At 65.7% G+C, this 23074-nt stretch overlaps 1 protein-coding gene across 1 annotated transcript in view; it reads left to right on the plus strand.

Annotated features, from left to right (window-relative positions):
- The window catches only part of LOC140429052 (prolactin receptor-like), a 239687-nt gene that overhangs the window by 108961 nt on the left and 107652 nt on the right, over positions 1–23074 (plus strand). The window contains 2 exon segments of the mRNA XM_072515584.1: positions 1272–1311; positions 1313–1442. Coding sequence (XP_072371685.1) covers positions 1272–1311; positions 1313–1442 — 170 coding nt within the window.

Here is a 23074-nt window from a genome sequence, read left to right on the forward strand (position 1 = left end):
AGGAAGGGTGAGGAGGGGGAGGGGGAGGGGCGGGGAGGAGGGGAGGGGGGTGAGGAGGGGGAGGGGGAAGAGGGGGAGGGTGTTTGGAGGGTGAGGGGGAGGAGGGGGCGGGGGTGAGGAGGGGAGGGGGAGGGGGAGGGGGTGGGAGGGGGAGAGGGTGAGGAGGGGGGTGAGGAGGGGGAGGAGGTGGAGGAGGGGGAGGAGGAGGGGGGCGGAGGTGGAGGCGGAGAAGGGGGAGAAGGGGGAGGGCGTGAGGAGGGGGTGGGGCGTAGGAGGGGGAGGTGGGGGAAGGGGTGAGGAGGGGGAGGGGGAGGAGGGGTGAGGAGGGGGTGAGGAGGGGGAGGGGGTGAGGCGGAGGAGGGGGAGGAAGGGGAGGGTTGAGGAGGGGGAGGGGGGAGGGGATGAGGAGGGGAGGGGGTGAGGAGGGGGGAGGGGGTGAGGCGGAGGAAGGGGAGGAAGGGGAGGGGGTGAGGAGGGGGAGGAGGGGGAGGGGTGAGGAGGGGGAGGGGGAGGCAGATGAGGAGTGGGAGGGGAGGAGGGTGAGGGGGTGAGGAGGGGAGGGGGTGAGGAGGGGGAGGGGGTGAGGAGGGGAGGGTGTGAGGAGGGGGAGGGGGTGAGGAGGGGGAGGGGATGAGGAGGGGGAGGGGAGGAGGGTAAGGGGGTGAGGAGGGGGATGGGGTGAGGCGGAGGAAGGGGAGGAAGGGGAGGGGGGTGAGGAGGGGGAGGGGGGAGGCAGATGAGGAGTGGGAGGGGAGGAGGGTGAGGGGGTGAGGAGGGGAGAGGGTGAGGAGGGGGAGGGGGTGAGGAGGGGAGGGGGTGAGGAGGGGAGGGGGTGAGGAGGGGGAGGGGATGAGGAGTGGGAGGGGAGGAGGGTGAGGGGGTGAGGAGGGGGATGGGGTGAGGCGGAGGAAGGGGAGGAAGGGGAGGGGGTGAGGAGGGGGAGGGGGAGGGGGGGTGCAGATGAGGAGTGGGAGGGGAGGAGGGTGAGGGGGTGAGGAGGGGAGAGGGTGAGGAGGGGGAGGGGGGTGAGGAGGGGAGGGGGATGAGGAGTGGGAAGGGAGGAGGGTGAGGGGGTGAGGAGCGGGAGGTGGGGGAGGAGGAGGGAGAGGGGGAGGAGGAGGGAAAGGAGGGGGAGGGGGTGAGGACGGTGAGGGGGAGGTGGAGGGGATGAGGAGGGGAGGGGGAGGTGAGGGGGAGGTGGAGGGGATGAGGAGGGGAGGGGGAGGGGGAGGATGGGGTGTTGATGCTGATATGTCTGCTCTGGCCAATAGGGACAGTGCGGAGCTGGAATGTCCGGATTACGTCAGTATGGGGCCCGAACAGCTGCTTCTTTGACAGAGAATCCACCTCCATCTGGACCATTTACACCATCACCATTATCGCCACCAATCGGGTGGGCAGCATCAAATCAGATCCTGTCTTCATCGACGTGACTTACATAGGTGTGTAAGAACAGCTGTTCAACTGCAGAACTCTTCACAGCCACTGGAACTCCTTCACCCAGGCAGACACCCATATTCAGCAGGATTCATTTCTTTTTTTTTCATTACTCCTGCAAGGGATGTGGGGGTCGCTGGTTCGGCCGCATTTATTGTCCAGCCCGAGCTGCCCTTCAGAAGGTGGGGGTGAGCTGCCGTCTTGAACCGCTGCAGTCCCTGAGGTGTAGGTACACCCACGGTGCTGTTAGGGAGAGAGTTCCAGGATGTTGCCCAGCGACAGTGAAGGAGCGGCCGATATATTTCCCAGTCAGGGGGGTGAGTGACTCGGAGGGGAACCTCCAGGTGGTGGGGTTCCCAGGTATCTGCTGCTCTTGTCCTTCTAGATGGGAGAGTCTGAGACCAGAGGGCAGAATCTCAGGGTGAGGGGGGTCACCCATTTCAGACACAGATGAGGTCGTGAATTTGTGGAATTCTTTACCACAGAGAGGTGTAGAGGCTGGGTCATTAAGTATGTTCAAGGCTGCGATAGACAGGTTTTTAATAATAATAGTCTTTATTGACACGGAAGGCTTACATTAACACTGCAATGAAGTTACGGTGAAAAGCCCCTAGTCGCCACACTCCGGCGCCTGTTCGGGTACACAGAGGGAGAATTCAGAATGTCCAATTCACCAACAGCACGTCTTTCGGGACATGTGGGAGGAAACCGGAGCACCCGGAGGAAACCCACGCAGACACGGGGAGAACGTGCAGACTCCACACAGACTGTGACCCAGCGGGGAATCGAAACTGGGACCCTGGAGCTGTGAAGCAACAGTGCTAACCACTGTGCCACCGCACCACAAGGACCCAAGAGTTATGGGGGATAAGGCAGGAAAGTGGAGTTCTGTTTTTTTTATCAGATCACCCACGGTCTCATTGAATGGCGGAGCAGACTCGATGGGCCGAATGGCCTACTTCTGCCTTGACATCGAATGGTCTTATGACACTGCTGTCTACGGAGCCTTGGCGAGTTCCTGCAGTACGCCTTGTAGATGGTACACACGGCTGCCACTGTTTGTTGGTGCTGTACGAGTAAAGCAGAGACCCAGGGTAACGCTCTGGGACCCTGGGTAACGCTCTGGGACCCTGGGTAACGCTCTGGGACCCAGGGTAACGCTCTGGGAACCGGGGGAACGCTCTGGGACCCAGGGTAACGCTCTGGGACCCAGGGTAACGCTCTGGGACCCGGGGTAACGCTCTGGGAACCGGGGTAACGCTCTGGGACCCAGGGTAATGCTCTGGGACCCGGGGTAACGCTCTGGTACCCAGGGTAATGCTCTGAGACCCAGGGTAACGCTCTGGGACCTGGGGTAACGCTCTGGGACCCGGGGTAACGCTCTGGGAACCCAGGGTAACGCTCTGGGACCCAGGGTAACGCTCTGGGACCCGGGGTAACGCTCTGGGACCCAGGGTAACGCTCTGGGACCCAGGGTAACGCTCTGGGACCCAGGGTAACGCGCTGGGACCGGGGGTAACGCTCTGGGACCGGGGGTAATGCTCTGGGACACGGGGTAACGCTCTGGGACCCGGGGTAACGCTCTGGGACCCTGGGTAACGCTCTGGGACCCAGGGTAACGCTCTGGGACCCTGGGTAACGCTCTGGGACCCGGGGTAACGCTCTGGGACCCGGGGTAACGCTGTGGGACCCAGGGTAATGCTCTGGGACCCAGGGTAATGCTCTGGGACTCAGGGTAACGCTCTGGGACCCGGGGTAACGCTCTGGGACCCGGGGTAACGCTGTGGGACCCGGGGTAACGCTCTGGGACCCAGGGTAACGCTCTGGGACCCGGGGTAACGCTCTGGGACCCGGGGTAACGCTCTGGGACCCGGGGTAACGCTCTGGGACCCGGGGTAACGCTCTGGGACACAGGGTAACGCTCTGGGACCCAGGGTAACGCTCTGGGACCCGGGGTAACGCTCTGGGACCCGGGGTAACGCTCTGGGACCCGGGGTAACGCTCTGGGACCCGGGGTAACGCTCTGGGACGCGGGGTAACACTCTGGGACCCTGGGTAACGCTCTGGGACCCAGGGTAACGCTCTGGGACCCAGGGTAACGATGTGGGATCCGGGGTAACGCTCTGGGACCCAGGGTAACGCTCTGGGACCCGGGGTAACGTTCTGAGACCCAGGGTAACGCTCTGGGACCCAGGGTAACACTCTGGGACCCAGGGTAATGCTCTGGGACCCGGGGTAACGCTCTGGGACGCGGGGTCACGCTCTGTGTGGAGTCGACTCCGCACAGAGAGTTGTCCACGCACAGCGAAGGGTCCCCGACTCCACACAGAGAGTGGTCCACGCACCGCGCAGGGTCCCCGACTCCACACAGAGAGTGGTCCACGCACCGCGAAGGGTCCCCGACTCCGCACAGAGAGTGGTCCACGCACCGCCAAGGGTCCCAGCCTCCACACAGAGAGTGGTCCAGGCACCGCGCAGGGTCCCCGACTCCACACAGAGTGTGGTCCGCGCACCGCGCAGAGTCCCTGACTCCACACAGAGTGTGGTCCGCGCACCGCGCAGAGTCCCTGACTCCACACAGAGAGAGGTCCACGCACCGCGAAGGGTCCCCGACTCCACACAGAGAGTGGTCCGTGCACCGCGCAGAGTCCCTGACTCCACACAGAGAGTGGTCCACGCACCGCGAAGGGTCCCCGACTCCACACAGAGAGTGGTCCGTGCACCGCGAAGAGTCCCCGACTCCGCACAGAGAGTGGTCCAGCACCGCGAAGGGTCCCCGACTCCACACAGAGAGTGGTCCCGCACCGCGAAGGGTCCCCGACTCCGCACAGAGAGTGGTCCACGCACCGCGCAGGTTCCCCGACTCCACACAGAGAGTGGTCCGCGCACCGCGAAGGGTCCCCGACTCCGCACAGAGAGAGGTCCGCGCACCGCGCCGAGTCCCTGACTCCACACAGAGAGAGGTCCACGCACCGCGAAGGGTCCCCGACTCCGCTCAGAGAGTGGTCCACGCACCGCGCAGAGTCCCCGACTCCACACAGAGAGAGGTCCACGCACCGCGAAGGGTCCCCAACTCCACACAGAGAGAGGTCCACGCACCGCGAAGGGCCCCCGACTCCGCACAGAGAGGGCTCCACGCACCGCGAAGGGTCCCCGACTCCACACAGTGGTCCGCGCACCGCGAAGGGTCCCACCCTCCACACAGAGAGAGGTCCACGCACCGCAAAGGGTCCCCGACTCCGCTCAGAGAGTGGTCCCGCACCGCGAAGGGTCCCCGACTCCACACAGAGAGCGGTCCACGCACCGCGCAGAGTCCCCGACTCCACACAGAGAGTGGTCCACGCACCGCGAAGGGTCCCCGACTCCACACAGAGAGAGGTCCACGCACCGCGCAGAGTCCCCGACTCCACACAGAGAGTGGTCCACGCACCGCGAAGGGTCCCCGACTCCACACAGAGAGCGGTCCACGCACCGCGCAGAGTCCCCGACTCCACACAGAGAGAGGTCCACGCACCGCGAAGGGTCCCCGACTCCACACAGAGAGAGGTCCACGCACCGCGAAGTGCCCCCGACTCCGCACAGAGAGGGGTCCACGCACCGCGAAGGGTCCCCGACTCCACACAGAGAGTGGTCCGCGCACCGCGAAGGGTCCCAGCCTCCACACAGAGAGTGGTCCACGCACCGCGAAGGGTCCCCGACCCCACACAGAGAGTGGTCCACGCACCGCGCAGAGTCCCTGACTCCACACAGAGTGTGGTCCGCGCACCGCGAAGGGTCCCCGACTCCACACAGAGAGTGGTCCACGCACCGCGACGAGTCCCAGCCTCCACACAGAGAGTGGTCCACGCACCACGAATGGTCGGCGACTACACACAGAGAGTGGTCCGCGCACCGCGCAGAGTCCCCGACTCCACACAGAGAGTGGTCCACGCACCGCGAAGGGTCCCCGACTCCACACAGAGAGGGGTCCGCGGACCACGACGGGTCCCCGACTCCACACAGAGAGTGGCCCGCGCACCGCGAAGGGTCCCCGACTCCACACAGAGAGTGGTCCACGCACCGCGAAGGGTCGCTGACTCCACACAGAGAGTGGTCCACGCACCGCGCAGAGTCCCCGACTACACACAGAGAGTGGTCCACGCACCGCGAAGGGTCCCCGACTCCACACAGAGAGTGGTCCACGCACCGCGATGGGTCCTCGATTCCACACAGAGAGAGGTCCACGCACCGCGCAGAGTCCCCGACTCCACACAGAGAGTGGTCCACGCACCGCGAAGGGCGCCCGGCTCCACACAGAGAGTGGTCCACGCACCGCGAAGGGTCCCCGACTCCACACAGAGAGTGGTCCACGCACCGCGCAGAGTCCCCGACTCCACACAGAGAGTGGTCCACGCACCGCAAAGGGTTCCCGACTCCACACAGAGAGTGGTCCGCGCACCGCGAAGGGTCCCCAACTCCACACAGAGAGTGGTCCGCGCACCGCGCAGGGTCCCCGACTCCACACAGAGAGTGGTCCATGCACCGCGCAGAGTCCCCGACTCCACACACAGAGAGGTCCACGCACCGCGAAGGGCACCCGACTCCGCACAGAGAGGGGTCCACGCACCGCGAAGGGTCCCCGACTCCACACAGAGAGTGGTCCGCGCACCGCGCAGAGTCCCCGACTCCACACAGAGAGTGGTCCACGCACCGCGAAGGGTCCCCGACTCCACACAGAGAGGGGTCCGCGGACCACGACGGGTCCCCGACTCCACACAGAGAGTGGCCCGCGCACCGCGAAGGGTCCCCGACTCCACACAGAGAGTGGTCCACGCACCGCGAAGGGTCGCTGACTCCACACAGAGAGTGGTCCACGCACCGCGCAGAGTCCCCGACTACACACAGAGAGTGGTCCACGCACCGTGAAGGGTCCCCGACTCCACACAGAGAGTGGTCCACGCACCGCGATGGGTCCTCGATTCCACACAGAGAGAGGTCCACGCACCGCGCAGAGTCCCCGACTCCACACAGAGAGTGGTCCACGCACCGCGAAGGGCGCCCGACTCCACACAGAGAGTGGTCCACGCACCGCGAAGGATCCCCGACTCCACACAGAGAGTGGTCCACGCACCGCGCAGAGTCCCCGACTCCACACAGAGAGTGGTCCACGCACCGCAAAGGGTTCCCGACTCCACACAGAGAGTGGTCCGCGCACCGCGAAGGGTCCCCAACTCCACACAGAGAGTGGTCCGCGCACCGCGCAGGGTCCCCGACTCCACACAGAGAGTGGTCCACGCACCGCGAAGGGTCCCCGACTCCACACAGAGAGTGGTCCGCGCACCGCGCAGAGTCCCCGACTCCACACAGAGAGTGGTCCACGCACCGCGAAGGGCACCCGACTCCGCACAGAGAGGGGTCCACGCACCGCGAAGGGTCCCCGACTCCACACAGAGAGTGGTCCACGCACCGCGAAGAGTCCCCGACTCCACACAGAGAGTGGTCCACGCACCGCGAAGGGTCCCCGACTCCACACAGAGTGTGGTCCGCGCACCGCGCAGAGTCCCCGACTCCACACAGAGAGTGGTCCACGCACCGCGAAGGGTCCCCGATTCCATACAGAGAGTGGTCCACGCACCGCGAAGGGTCCCCGACTCCACACAGAGAGTGGTCCACGCACTGGGAAGGGTCCCCGACTCCACACAGAGAGTGGTCCGCGCACCACGAAGGGTCCCAGCCTCCACACAGAGAGTGGTCCACGCACCACGAATGGTCTCCGACTCCACACAGAGAGTGGTCCACGCACCGCGAATGGTCGCCGACTACACACAGAGAGTGGTCCGCGCACCGCGCAGAGTCCCCGACTCCACACAGAGAGTGGTCCACGCACCGCAAAGGTCCCCGACTCCACACAGAGAGGGGTCCACGGACCACGACGGGTCCCCGACTCCACACAGAGAGTGGCCCGCGCACCGCGAAGGGTCGCCGACTCCACACAGAGAGAGGCCCACGCACCGCGAAGGGTCCCCGACTCCACACAGAGAGTGGTCCACGCACCGCGCAGAGTCCCCGACTCCACACAGAGAGTGGTCCGCGCACCGCGCAGGGTCCCCAACTCCACACAGAGAGTGGTCCGCGCACCGCGAAGAGTCCCCGACTCCACACAGAGAGTGGTCCGCGCACCGCGAAGGGTCCCCGACTCCACACAGAGAGTGGTCCACGCACCGCGCAGGGTCCCCGACTCCACACAGAGAGTGGTCCGCGCACCGCGAAGAGTCCCCGACTCCACACAGAGAGTGGTCCACGCACCGCGCAGGGTCCCCGACTCCACACAGAGAGTGGTCCACGCACCGCGCAGAGTCCCCGACTCCACACAGAGAGTGGTCCACGCACCGCGAAGGGTCCCAGCCTCCACACAGAGAGTGGTCCATGCACCGCGCAGAGTCCCTGACTCCACACAGAGAGAGGCCCACGCACCGCGAAGGGTCCCCGACTCCACACAGAGAGTGGTCCATGCACCGCAAAGTGTCCCCGACTCCACACAGAGAGTGGTCCACGCACCGCGAAGGGTCCCCGACTCCACACAGAGAGTGGTCCACGCACTGGGAAGGGTCCCCGACTCCACACAGAGAGTGGTCCGCGCACCACGAAGGGTCCCAGCCTCCACACAGAGAGTGGTCCACGCACCACGAATGGTCTCCGACTCCACACAGAGAGTGGTCCACGCACCGCGAATGGTCGCCGACTACACACAGAGAGTGGTCCACGCACCGCGCAGAGTCCCCGACTCCACACAGAGAGTGGTCCACGCACCGCGAAGGGTCCCCGACTCCACACAGAGAGTGGTTCGCGCACCGCGAAGGGTCCCAGCCTCCACACAGAGAGTTGTCCACGCACCGCGCAGAGTCCCTGACTCCACACAGAGAGTGGTCCACGCACCGCGAAGGGTCCTCGACTCCACACAGAGAGTGGTCCACGCACCGCGCAGTGTCCCCGACTCCACACAGAGAGTGGTCCTGTCACCGCGATGGGTCCTCGATTCCACACAGAGAGAGGTCCACGCACCGCGCAGAGTCCCCGACTCCAAACAGAGAGTGGTCCACGCACCGCGAAGGGCGCCCGACTCCACACAGAGAGTGGTCCACGCACCGCAAAGGGTTCCCGACTCCACACAGAGAGTGGTCCGCGCACCGCGCAGGGTCCCCGACTCCACACAGAGAGTGGTCCATGCACCGCGCAGAGTCCCCGACTCCACACAGAGATTGGTCCACGCACCGCGCAGAGTCCCTGACTCCACACAGAGAGTGGTCCACGCACCGCGAAGGGTCCCCAACTCCACACAGAGAGTGGTCCGCGCACCGCGCAGGGTCCCCAACTCCACACAGAGAGTGGTCCGCGCACCGCGCAGAGTCCCCGACTCCACACAGAGAGTGGTCCCGCACCGCGCAGGGTCCCCGACTCCACACAGAGAGTGGTCCATGCACCGCGCAGAGTCCCCGACTCCACACAGAGATTGGTCCACGCACCGCGCAGAGTCCCTGACTCCACACAGAGAGTGGTCCACGCACCGCGAAGGGTCCCCAACTCCACACAGAGAGAGGTCCACGCACCGCGAAGGGCCCCCGACTCCGCACAGAGAGGGGTCCACGCACCGCGAAGGGTCACCTACTCCACACAGTGGTCCGCGCACCGCGAAGGGTCCCAGCCTCCACACAGAGAGTGGTCCACGCACCGCGAAGGGTCCCAGCCTCCAGACAGAGAGTGGTCCACGCACCGCGAAGGGTCCCCGACTCCACACAGAGAGTGGTTCGCGCACCGCGAAGGGTCCCAGCCTCCACAAGGAGAGTTGTCCACGCACCGCGCAGAGTCCCTGACTCCACACAGAGAGTGGTCCACGCACCGCGAAGGGTCCTCGACTCCACACAGAGAGTGGTCCACGCACCGCGCAGTGTCCCCGACTCCACACAGAGAGTGGTCCGCGCACCGCGAAGGGTTTCCGACTCCGCACAGAGAGTGGTCCACGCACCGCGAATGGTCGCCGACTACACACAGAGAGTGGTCCACGCACCGCGAATGGTCGCCGACTACACACAGAGAGAGGTCCGCGCACCGCGCAGAGTCCCCGACTCCACACAGAGAGTGGTCCGCGCACCGCGAAGGGTCCTCGACTCCACACAGAGAGTGGTCCACGCACCGCGCAGTGTCCCCGACTCCACACAGAGAGTGGTCCGCGCACCGCGAAGGGTTTCCGACTCCGCACAGAGAGTGGTCCACGCACCGCGAATGGTCGCCGACTACACACAGAGAGTGGTCCACGCACCGCGAATGGTCGCCGACTACACACAGAGAGAGGTCCGCGCACCGCGCAGAGTCCCCGACTCCACACAGAGAGTGGTCCGCGCACCACGAAGGGTCCCAGCCTCCACACAGAGAGTGGTCCACGCACCGCGAATGGTCGCCGACTACACACAGAGAGTGGTCCACGCACCGCGAATGGTCCCCGACTCCACACAGAGAGTGGTTCGCGCACCGCGAAGGGTCCCAGCCTCCACACAGAGAGTGGTCCACGCACCGCGAAGGGTCCCAGCCTCCAGACAGAGAGTGGTCCACGCACCGCGAAGGGTCCCCGACTCCACACAGAGAGTGGTTCGCGCACCGCGAAGGGTCCCAGCCTCCACAAGGAGAGTTGTCCACGCACCGCGCAGAGTCCCTGACTCCACACAGAGAGTGGTCCACGCACCGCGAAGGGTCCTCGACTCCACACAGAGAGTGGTCCACGCACCGCGCAGTGTCCCCGACTCCACACAGAGAGTGGTCCGCGCACCGCGAAGGGTTTCCGACTCAGCACAGAGAGTGGTCCACGCACCGCGAATGGTCGCCGACTACACACAGAGAGTGGTCCACGCACCGCGAATGGTCGCCGACTACACACAGAGAGTGGTCCGAGCACCGCGCAGAGTCCCCGACTCCACACAGAGAGTGGTCCGCGCACCACGAAGGGTCCCAGCCTCCACACAGAGAGTGGTCCACGCACCGCGAATGGTCGCCGACTACACACAGAGAGTGGTCCACGCACCGCGAATGGTCGCCGACTACACACAGAGAGTGGTCCGCGCACCGCGCAGAGTCCCCAACTCCACACAGAGAGTGGTCCGCGCACCGCGCAGGGTCCCCGACTCCACACAGAGAGTGGTCCATGCACCGCGCAGGGTCCCCGACTCCACACAGAGAGAGGCCCACGCACCGCAAAGGGTCCCCGACTCCACACAGAGAGTGGTCCATGCACCGCGAAGGGTCCCCGACTCCACACAGAGAGTGGTCCACGCACCGCAAAGGGTCCCCGACTCCACACAGAGAGTGGTCCATGCACCGCGCAGAGTCCCTGACTCCACACAGAGAGAGGCCCACGCACCGCGAAGGGTCCCCGACTCCACACAGAGAGTGGTCCATGCACCGCAAAGGGTCCCCGACTCCACACAGAGAGTGGTCCACGCACCGCGAAGGGTCCCCGACTCCACACAGAGAGTAGTCCACGCACTGGGAAGGGTCCCCGACTCCACACAGAGAGTGGTCCGCGCACCACGAAGGGTCCCAGCCTCCACACAGAGAGTGGTCCACGCACCACGAATGGTCTCCGACTCCACACAGAGAGTGGTCCACGCACCGCGAATGGTCGCCGACTACACACAGAGAGTGGTCCACGCACTGCGCAGAGTCCCCGACTCCACACAGAGAGTGGTCCACGCACCGCGAAGGGTCCCCGACTCCACACAGAGAGTGGTTCGCGCACCGCGAAGGGTCCCAGCCTCCACACAGAGAGTTGTCCACGCACCGCGCAGAGTCCCTGACTCCACACAGAGAGAGGTCCACGCACCGCGAAGGGTCCCAGCCTCCACACAGAGAGTTGTCCACGCACCGCGCAGAGTCCCTGACTCCACTCAGAGAGTGGTCCACGCACCGCGAAGGGTCCTCGACTCCACACAGAGAGTGGTCCACGCACCGCGCAGTGTCCCCGACTCCACACAGAGAGTGGTCCTGTCACCGCGATGGGTCCTCGATTCCACACAGAGAGAGGTCCACGCACCGCGCAGAGTCCCCGACTCCACACAGAGAGTGGTCCACGCACCGCGAAGGGCGCCCGACTCCACACAGAGAGTGGTCCACGCACCGCAAAGGGTTCCCGACTCCACACAGAGAGTGGTCCGCGCACCGCGCAGGGTCCCCGACTCCACACAGAGAGTGGTCCATGCACCGCGAAGGCTCCCCAACTCCACACAGAGAGTGGTCCGCGCACCGCGCAGTGTCCCCGACTCCACACAGAGAGTGGTCCATGCACCGCGCAGAGTCCCCGACTCCACACAGAGATTGGTCCACGCACCGCGCAGAGTCCCTGACTCCACACAGAGAGTGGTCCACGCACCGCGAAGGGTACCCAACTCCACACAGAGAGAGGTCCACGCACCGCGAAGGGCCCCCGACTCCGCACAGAGAGGGGTCCACGCACCGCGAAGGGTCACCTACTCCACACAGTGGTCCGCGCACCGCGAAGGGTCCCAGCCTCCACACAGAGAGTGGTCCACGCACCGCGAAGGGTCCCAGCCTCCAGACAGAGAGTGGTCCACGCACCGCGAAGGGTCCCCGACTCCACACAGAGAGTGGTTCGCGCACCGCGAAGGGTCCCAGCCTCCACAAGGAGAGTTGTCCACGCCCCGCGCAGAGTCCCTAACTCCACACAGAGAGTGGTCCACGCACCGCGAAGGGTCCTCGACTCCACACAGAGAGTGGTCCACGCACCGCGCAGTGTCCCCGACTCCACACAGAGAGTGGTCCGCGCACCGCGAAGGGTTTCCGACTCCGCACAGAGAGTGGTCCACGCACCGCGCAAGGTCCCCGACTCCACACGGAGAGTGGTGCACGTACCGCGAAGGGTCCCCGACTCCGCACAGAGAGTGGTCCACGCACCGCGCAGAGTCCCCGCCTCCACACAGAGAGTGGTCCACGCACCGCGAAGGGTGTCCGACTCCGCACAGAGAGTGGTCCACGCACCGCGAAGGGTCCCCGACTCCGCACAGAGAGTGGTCCACGCACCGCACAGGGTCCCCGACTCCACACAGAGAGTGGTCCACGCACCGCGCAGAGTCCCCGACTCCACACAGAGAGTGGTCCACGCACCGCGCAGAGTCCCTGACTCCACACAGAGAGTGGTCCACGCACCGCGAAGGGTCCCCGACTCCACACAGAGAGTGGTCCGCGCACTGCGAAGAGTCCCCGACTCCGCACAGAGAGTGGTCCCGCACCGCGAAGGGTCCCCGACTCCACACAGAGAGTGGTCCATGCACCGCGAAGGGTCCCCGACTCCACACAGAGAGTGGTCCATGCACCGCGAAGGCTCCCCAACTCCACACAGAGAGTGGTCCGCGCACCGCGCAGGGTCCCCGACTCCACACAGAGAGTGGTCCATGCACCGCGCAGAGTCCCCGACTCCACACAGAGATTGGTCCACGCACCGCGCAGAGTCCCTGACTCCACACAGAGAGTGGTCCACGCACCGCGAAGGGTCCCCAACTCCACACAGAGAGAGGTCCACGCACCGCGAAGGGCCCCCGACTACGCACAGAGAGCGGTCCACGCACCGCGAAGGGTCACCTACTCCACACAGTGGTCCGCGCACCGCGAAGGGTCCCAGCCTCCACACAGAGAGTGGTCCACGCACCGCGAAGGGTCCCAGCCTCCAGACAGAGAGTGGTCCACGCACCGCGAAGGGTCCCCGACTCCACACAGAGAGTGGTTCGCGCACCGCGAAGGGTCCCAGCCTCCACAAGGAGAGTTGTCCACGCACCGCGCAGAGTCCCTGACTCCACACAGAGAGTGGTCCACGCACCGCGAAGGGTCCTCGACTCCACACAGAGAGTGGTCCACGCACCGCGCAGTGTCCCCGACTCCACACAGAGAGTGGTCCGCGCACCGCGAAGGGTTTCCGACTCCGCACAGAGAGTGGTCCACGCACCGCGAATGGTCGCCGACTACACACAGAGAGTGGTCCACGCACCGCGAATGGTCGCCGACTACACACAGAGAGAGGTCCGCGCACCGCGCAGAGTCCCCGACTCCACACAGAGAGTGGTCCGCGCACCACGAAGGGTCCCAGCCTCCACACAGAGAGTGGTCCACGCACCGCGAATGGTCGCCGACTACACACAGAGAGTGGTCCACGCACCGCGAATGGTCCCCGACTCCACACAGAGAGTGGTTCGCGCACCGCGAAGGGTCCCAGCCTCCACACAGAGAGTGGTCCACGCACCGCGAAGGGTCCCAGCCTCCAGACAGAGAGTGGTCCACGCACCGCGAAGGGTCCCCGACTCCACACAGAGAGTGGTTCGCGCACCGCGAAGGGTCCCAGCCTCCACAAGGAGAGTTGTCCACGCACCGCGCAGAGTCCCTGACTCCACACAGAGAGTGGTCCACGCACCGCGAAGGGTCCTCGACTCCACACAGAGAGTGGTCCACGCACCGCGCAGTGTCCCCGACTCCACACAGAGAGTGGTCCGCGCACCGCGAAGGGTTTCCGACTCAGCACAGAGAGTGGTCCACGCACCGCGAATGGTCGCCGACTACACACAGAGAGTGGTCCACGCACCGCGAATGGTCGCCGACTACACACAGAGAGTGGTCCGAGCACCGCGCAGAGTCCCCGACTCCACACAGAGAGTGGTCCGCGCACCACGAAGGGTCCCAGCCTCCACACAGAGAGTGGTCCACGCACCGCGAATGGTCGCCGACTACACACAGAGAGTGGTCCACGCACCGCGAATGGTCGCCGACTACACACAGAGAGTGGTCCGCGCACCGCGCAGAGTCCCCAACTCCACACAGAGAGTGGTCCGCGCACCGCGCAGGGTCCCCGACTCCACACAGAGAGTGGTCCATGCACCGCGCAGGGTCCCCGACTCCACACAGAGAGAGGCCCACGCACCGCGAAGGGTCCCCGACTCCACACAGAGAGTGGTCCACGCACCGCAAAGGGTCCCCGACTCCACACAGAGAGTGGTCCATGCACCGCGCAGAGTCCCTGACTCCACACAGAGAGAGGCCCACGCACCGCGAAGGGTCCCCGACTCCACACAGAGTGGTCCATGCACCGCAAAGGGTCCCCGACTCCACACAGAGAGTGGTCCACGCACCGCGAAGGGTCCCCGACTCCACACAGAGAGTAGTCCACGCACTGGGAAGGGTCCCCGACTCCACACAGAGAGTGGTCCGCGCACCACGAAGGGTCCCAGCCTCCACACAGAGAGTGGTCCACGCACCACGAATGGTCTCCGACTCCACACAGAGAGTGGTCCACGCACCGCGAATGGTCGCCGACTACACACAGAGAGTGGTCCACGCACCGCGAAGGGTCCCCGACTCCACACAGAGAGTGGTCCACGCACCGCGAAGGGTCCCCGACTCCACACAGAGAGTGGTTCGCGCACCGCGAAGGGTCCCAGCCTCCACACAGAGAGTTGTCCACGCACCGCGCAGAGTCCCTGACTCCACACAGAGAGTGGTCCACGCACCGCGAAGGGTCCTCGACTCCACACAGAGAGTGGTCCACGCACCGCGCAGTGTCCCCGACTCCACACAGAGAGTGGTCCTGTCACCGCGATGGGTCCTCGATTCCACACAGAGAGAGGTCCACGCACCGCGCAGAGTCCCCGACTCCACACAGAGAGTGGTCCACGCACCGCGAAGGGCGCCCGACTCCACACAGAGAGTGGTCCACGCACCGCAAAGGGTTCCCGACTCCACACAGAGAGTGGTCCGCGCACCGCGCAGGGTCCCCGACTCCACACAGAGAGTGGTCCATGCACCGCGAAGGCTCCCCAACTCCACACAGAGAGTGGTCCGCGCACCGCGCAGTGTCCCCGACTCCACACAGAGAGTGGTCCATGCACCGCGCAGAGTCCCCGACTCCACACAGAGATTGGTCCACGCACCGCGCAGAGTCCCTGACTCCACACAGAGAGTGGTCCACGCACCGCGAAGGGTACCCAACTCCACACAGAGAGAGGTCCACGCACCGCGAAGGGCCCCCGACTCCGCACAGAGAGGGGTCCACGCACCGCGAAGGGTCACCTACTCCACACAGTGGTCCGCGCACCGCGAAGGGTCCCAGCCTCCACACAGAGAGTGGTCCACGCACCGCGAAGGGTCCCAGCCTCCAGACAGAGAGTGGTCCACGCACCGCGAAGGGTCCCCGACTCCACACAGAGAGTGGTTCGCGCACCGCGAAGGGTCCCAGCCTCCACAAGGAGAGTTGTCCACGCCCCGCGCAGAGTCCCTAACTCCACACAGAGAGTGGTCCACGCACCGCGAAGGGTCCTCGACTCCACACAGAGAGTGGTCCACGCACCGCGCAGTGTCCCCGACTCCACACAGAGAGTGGTCCGCGCACCGCGAAGGGTTTCCGACTCCGCACAGAGAGTGGTCCACGCACCGCGCAAGGTCCCCGACTCCACACGGAGAGTGGTGCACGTACCGCGAAGGGTCCCCGACTCCGCACAGAGAGTGGTCCACGCACCGCGCAGAGTCCCCGCCTCCACACAGAGAGTGGTCCACGCACCGCGAAGGGTGTCCGACTCCGCACAGAGAGTGGTCCACGCACCGCGAAGGGTCCCCGACTCCGCACAGAGAGTGGTCCACGCACCGCACAGGGTCCCCGACTCCACACAGAGAGTGGTCCACGCACCGCGCAGAGTCCCCGACTCCACACAGAGAGTGGTCCACGCACCGCGCAGAGTCCCTGACTCCACACAGAGAGTGGTCCACGCACCGCGAAGGGTCCCCGACTCCACACAGAGAGTGGTCCGCGCACTGCGAAGAGTCCCCGACTCCGCACAGAGAGTGGTCCCGCACCGCGAAGGGTCCCCGACTCCACACAGAGAGTGGTCCATGCACCGCGAAGGGTCCCCGACTCCTAACAGAGAGTGGTCCACGCACCGCGCAGGTTCCCCGACTCCACACAGAGAGTGGTCCGCGCACCGCGAAGGGTCCCCGACTCCGCACAGAGAGAAGTCCGCGCACCGCGCCGAGTCCCTGACTCCACACAAAGAGAGGTCCACGCACCGCGAAGGGTCCCCGACTCCGCTCAGAGAGTGGTCCCGCACCGCGAAGGGTCCCCGACTCCACACAGAGAGTGGTCCACGCACCGCGAAGGGTCCCCGACTCCACACAGAGAGAGGTCCACGCACCGCGAAGTGCCCCCGACTCCGCACAGAGAGGGGTCCACGCACCGCGAAGGGTCCCCGACTCCACACAGAGAGTGGTCCGCGCACCGCGAAGGGTCCCAGCCTCCACACAGAGAGTGGTCCACGCACCGCGAAGGGTCCCCGACTCCACACAGAGCGTGGTTCGCGCACCGCGAAGGGTCCCCGACTCCACAGAGAGAGTGGTCCATGCACCGCGCAGAGTCCCCGACTCCACACAGAGAGTTGTCCACGCACCGCGAAGGGTCCCCGACTCCACACAGAGAGTGGTCCACGCACTGGGAAGTGTCCCCGACTCCACACAGAGAGTGGTCCGCGCACCACGAAGGGTCCCAGCCTCCACACAGAGAGGGGTCCACGCACCACGAATGGTCTCCGACTCCACACAGAGAGTGGTCCACGCACCACGAATGGTCGGCGACTACACACAGAGAGTGGTCCGCGCACCGCGCAGAGTCCCCGACTACACACAGAGAGTGATCCACGCACCGCGAAGGGTCCCCGACTCCACACAGAGAGTGGTCCACGCACCGCCAAGGGTCCCCGACTCCACACGGAGAGTGGTCCACGCACCGCGAAGGGTCCCCAACTCCGCTCAGAGAGTGGTCCCGCACCGCGAAGGGTCCCCGACTCCACACAGAGAGTGGTCCACGCACCGCGAAGGGTCCCCGACTCCACACAGAGAGAGGTCCACGCACCGCGAAGGGCCCCCGACTCCGCACAGAGAGTGGTCCACGCACAGCGAAGGGTCCCCGACTCCACACAGAGAGTGGTCCGCGCACCGCGAAGGGTCCCAGCCTCCACACAGAGAGTGGTCCACGCACCGCGAAGGGTCCCAGCCTCCAGACAGAGAGTGGTCCATGCACCGCGCAGAGTCCCCGACTCCACACAGAGAGTGGTCCACGCACCGCGCAGAGTCCCTGACTCCACACAGAGCGTGGTTCGCGCACCGCGAAGGGTCCCCGACTCCACACAGAGAGTGGTCCATGCACCGCGCAGAGTCCCCGACTCCGCACAGAGAGTGGTCCCGCACCGAGAAGGGTCCCCGACTCCACACAGAGCGTGGTTCGCGCACCGCGAAGGGTCCCCGACCCCACACAGAGAGTGGTCCACGCACCGCGAAGGGTCCCCGACTCCACACAGAGAGTGGTCCATGCACCGCGCAGAGTCCCCGACCCCACACAGAGAGTGGTCCACGCACCGCGAAGGGTCCCCGACCCCACACAGAGAGTGGTCCACGCACCGCGAAGGGTCCCCGACTCCACACAGAGAGTGGTCCATGCACCGCGCAGAGTCCCCGACTCCACACAGAGAGGTCCACGCACCGCGAAGGGCGCCCGACTCCACACAGAGAGTGGTCCACGCACCGCGAAGGGTCCCCGACTCCACACAGAGAGTGGTCCACGCACCGCGCAGAGTCCCCGACTCCACACAGAGAGTGGTCCACGCACCGCGAAGGGTCGCCGACTGCACACAGAGTGGCCCGCGCACCGCGAAGGGTCGCCGACTACACAAAGAGAGTGGTACACGCACCGCGAAGGGTCGCTGACTCCACACAGAGAGAGGCCCACGCACCGCGCAGAGTCCCCGACTACACACAGAGAGTGGTCCACGCACCGCGAAGGGTCCCCGACTCCACACAGAGAGAGGTCCACGCACCGCGAAGTGCCCCCGACTCCGCACAGAGAGGGGTCCACGCACCGCGAAGGGTCCCCGACTCCACACAGAGTGGTCCGCGCACCGCGAAAGGTCCCCAACCCCACACAGAGAGTGGTCTGCGCACCGCGCAGGATCCCCGACTCCACACAGAGAGTGGTCCATGCACCGCGCAGAGTCCCCGACTCCACACAGAGAGAGGTCCACGCACCGCGAAGGGCCCCCGACTCCGCACAGAGAGGGGTCCACGCACCGCGAAGGGTCCCCGACTCCACACAGAGAGTGGTCAACGCACCGCGCAGAGTCCCTGACTCCACACAGAGAGTGGTCAACGCACCGCGAAGGGTCCCCGACTCCACACAGAGAGTGGTCCGCGCACCGCGAAGGGTCCCCAACTCCACACAGAGAGTGGTCCGCGCACCGCGCAGGGTCCCCGACTCCACACAGAGATTGGTCCACGCACCGCGCAGAGTCCCTGACTCCACACAGAGAGAGGTCCACGCACCGCGAAGGGCCCCCGACTCCGCACAGAGAGGGGTCCACGCACCGCGAAGGGTCCCCGACTCCGCACAGAGAGGGGTCCGCGCACCGCGAAGGGTCCCAGCCTCCACACAGAGAGTGGTCCACGCACCGCGAAGGGTCCCAGCCTCCAGACAGAGAGTGGTCCACGCACCGCGAAGGGTCCCCGACTCCACACAGAGAGTGGTTCGCGCACCGCGAAGGGTCCCCGACTCCACACAGAGAGTGGTCCACGCACCGCGAAGGGTCCCCGACTCCACACAGAGAGCGGTCCACGCACCGCGAAGGGTCCCAGCCTCCACACAGAGAGTGGTCCACGCACCGCGCAGGGTCCCCGACTCCACACAGAGATTGGTCCGCGCACCGCGAAGGGTCCCCGACTCCACACAGAGAGTGGTCCATGCACCGCGCAGAGTCCCCGACTCCACACAGAGAGTGGTCCACGCACCGCGAAGGGTCCCCGACTCCACACAGAGTGTGGTCCACGCACCGCGCAGAGTCCCCGACTCCACACAGAGAGTGGTCCACGCACCGCGAAGGGTCGCCGACTGCATACAGAGAGTGGTACACGCACCGCGCAGATTCCCCGACTACACACAGAGAGTGGTCCACGCACCGCGAAGGGTCCCCGACTCCACACAGAGAGTGGTCCATGCACCGCGCAGAGTCCCCGACTCCACACAGAGAGTGGTCCACGCACCGCGAAGGGTCCCCGACTCCACACAGAGTGTGGTCCACGCACCGCGCAGAGTCCCCGACTCCACACAGAGAGTGGTCCACGCACCGCGAAGGGTCCCCGACTCCATACAGAGAGTGGTCCACGCACCGCGAAGTGTCCCCGACTCCACACAGAGAGTGGTCCACGCATTGGGAAGGGTCCCCGACTCCACACAGAGAGTGGTCCGCGCACCACGAAGGGTCCCAGCCTCCACACAGAGAGTGGTCCACGCACCACGAATGGTTTCCGACTCCACACAGAGAGTGGTCCACGCACCGCGAATGGTCGCCGACTACACACAGAGAGTGGTCCACGCACCGCGCAGAGTCCCCGACTCCACACAGAGAGTGGTCCACGCACCGCGAAGGGTCCCCGACTTCACACAGAGAGGGGTCCGCGGACCACGACGGGTCCCCGACTCCACACAGAGAGTGGCCCGCGCACCGCGAAGGGTCGCCGACTGCATACAGAGAGTGGCCCGCGCACCGCGCAGGGTCCCCGACTCCACACAGAGATTGGTCCACGCACCGCGAAGGGTCGCCGACTGCATACAGAGAGTGGTACACGCACCGCGCAGATTCCCCGACTACACACAGAGAGTGGTCCACGCACCGCGAAGGGTCCCCGACTCCACACAGAGAGTGGTCCACGCACCGCGAAGGGTCCCCGACTCCACACGGAGAGTGGTCCACGCACCGCGAAGGGTCCCCGACTCCACACGGAGAGTGGTCCACGCACCGCGCAGAGTCCCCGACTCCACACAGAGAGAGGTCCACGCACCGCGAAGTGCCCCCGACTCCGCACAGAGAGGGGTCCACGCACCGCGAAGGGTCCGCAACTCCACACAGAGAGTGGTCCGCGCACCGCGCAGGGTCCCCGACTCCACACAGAGATTGGTCCACGCACCGCGCAGAGTCCCTGACTCCACACAGAGAGAGGTCCACGCACCGCGAAGGGCCCCCGACTCCGCACAGAGAGGGGTCCACGCACCGCGAAGGGTCCCCGACTCCACACAGAGAGTGGTCCGCGCACCGCGAAGGGTCCCAGCCTCCACACAGAGAGTGGTCCACGCACCGCGAAGGGTCCCAGCCTCCAGACAGAGAGTGGTCCACGCACCGCGAAGGGTCCCCGACTCCACACAGAGAGTGGTCCGCGCACCGCGAAGGGTCCCAGCCTCCAGACAGAGAGTGATCCCGCACCGCGAAGGGTCCCTGACTCCACACAGAGTGTGGTCCACGCACCGCGCAGAGTCCCCGACTCCACACAGAGAGTGGTCCACGCACCGCGAATTGTCTCCGACTCCATACAGAGAGTGGTCCACGCACCGCGAAGGGTCCCCGACTCCACACAGAGAGTGGTCCACGCATTGGGAAGGGTCCCCGACTCCACACAGAGAGTGGTCCGCGCACCACGAAGGGTCCCAGCCTCCACACAGAGAGTGGTCCACGCACCACGAATGGTCTCCGAATCCACACAGAGAGTGGTCCACGCACCGCGAAGGGTCCCCGACTCCACACAGAGAGAGGTCCACGCACCGCGAAGTGCCCCCGACTCCGCACAGAGAGGGGTCCACGCACCGCGAAGGGTCCCCGACTCCACACAGAGAGTGGTCCGCGCACCGCGAAAGGTCCCCAACCCCACACAGAGAGTGGTCTGCGCACCGCGCAGGATCCCCGACTCCACACAGAGAGTGGTTCATGCACCGCGCAGAGTCCCCGACTCCACACAGAGAGAGGTCCACGCACCGCGAAGGGCCCCCGACTCCGCACAGAGAGGGGTCCACGCACCGCGAAGGGTCCCCGACTCCACACAGAGAGTGGTCAACGCACCGCGCAGAGTCCCTGACTCCACACAGAGAGTGGTCAACGCACCGCGAAGGGTCCCCGACTCCACACAGAGAGTGGTCCGCGCACCGCGAAGGGTCCCCAACTCCACACAGAGAGTGGTCCGCGCACCGCGCAGGGTCCCCGACTCCACACAGAGATTGGTCCACGCACCGCGCAGAGTCCCTGACTCCACACAGAGAGAGGTCCACGCACCGCGAAGGGCCCCCGACTCCGCACAGAGAGGGGTCCACGCACCGCGAAGGGTCCCCGACTCCGCACAGAGAGGGGTCCGCGCACCGCGAAGGGTCCCAGCCTCCACACAGAGAGTGGTCCACGCACCGCGAAGGGTCCCAGCCTCCAGACAGAGAGTGGTCCACGCACCGCGAAGGGTCCCCGACTCCACACAGAGAGTGGTTCGCGCACCGCGAAGGGTCCCCGACTCCACACAGAGTGTGGTCCACGCACCGCGCAGAGTCCCCGACTCCACACAGAGAGTGGTCCACGCACCGCGAAGGGTCCCCGACTCCATACAGAGAGTGGTCCACGCACCGCGAAGTGTCCCCGACTCCACACAGAGAGTGGTCCACGCATTGGGAAGGGTCCCCGACTCCACACAGAGAGTGGTCCGCGCACCACGAAGGGTCCCAGCCTCCACACAGAGAGTGGTCCACGCACCACGAATGGTTTCCGACTCCACACAGAGAGTGGTCCACGCACCGCGAATGGTCGCCGACTACACACAGAGAGTGGTCCGCGCACCGCGAATGGTTTCCGACTCCACACAGAGAGTGGTCCACGCACCGCGAATGGTCGCCGACTCCACACAGAGAGTGGTCCACGCACCGCGAAGGGTCCCCGACTTCACACAGAGAGGGGTCCGCGGACCACGACGGGTCCCCGACTCCACACAGAGAGTGGCCCGCGCACCGCGAAGGGTCGCCGACTGCATACAGAGAGTGGTACACGCACCGCGAAGGGTCGCTGACTCCACACAGAGAGAGGCCCACGCACCGCGAAGGGTCGCCGACTGCATACAGAGAGTGGTACACGCACCGCGCAGATTCCCCGACTACACACAGAGAGTGGTCCACGCACCGCGAAGGGTCCCCGACTCCACACAGAGAGAGGTCCACGCACCGCGAAGGGTCCCCGACTCCACACGGAGAGTGGTCCACGCACCGCGAAGGGTCCCCGACTCCACACAGAGAGTGGTCCACGCACCGCGAAGTGCCCCCGACTCCACACAGAGAGAGGTCCACGCACCGCGAAGGGTCCCCGACTCCACACAGAGAGTGGTCCACGCACCGCGAAGGGTCCCCGACTCCACACAGAGAGAGGTCCACGCACCGCGAAGGGTCCCCGACTCCACACAGAGAGTGGCCCGCGCACCGCGAAGTGCCCCCGACTCCACACAGAGAGAGGTCCACGCACCGCAAAGGGTCCCCAACCCCACACAGAGAGTGGTCCATGCACCGCGCAGAGTCCCCGACTCCACACAGAGAGAGGTTCACGCACCGCGAAGGGCCCCCGACTCCGCACAGAGAGGGGTCCACGCACCGCGAAGGGTCCCCGACTCCACACAGAGAGAGGTCCACGCACCGCGAAGTGCCCCTGACTCCGCACAGAGAGTGGTCCACGCACCGCGAAGTGTCCCCGACTCCACACAGAGAGTGGTCCACGCATTGGGAAGGGTC

Source organism: Scyliorhinus torazame, chromosome 9 (genome assembly GCF_047496885.1).
Source record: "Scyliorhinus torazame isolate Kashiwa2021f chromosome 9, sScyTor2.1, whole genome shotgun sequence".
NCBI classification, from domain to species: domain Eukaryota; kingdom Metazoa; phylum Chordata; class Chondrichthyes; order Carcharhiniformes; family Scyliorhinidae; genus Scyliorhinus; species Scyliorhinus torazame.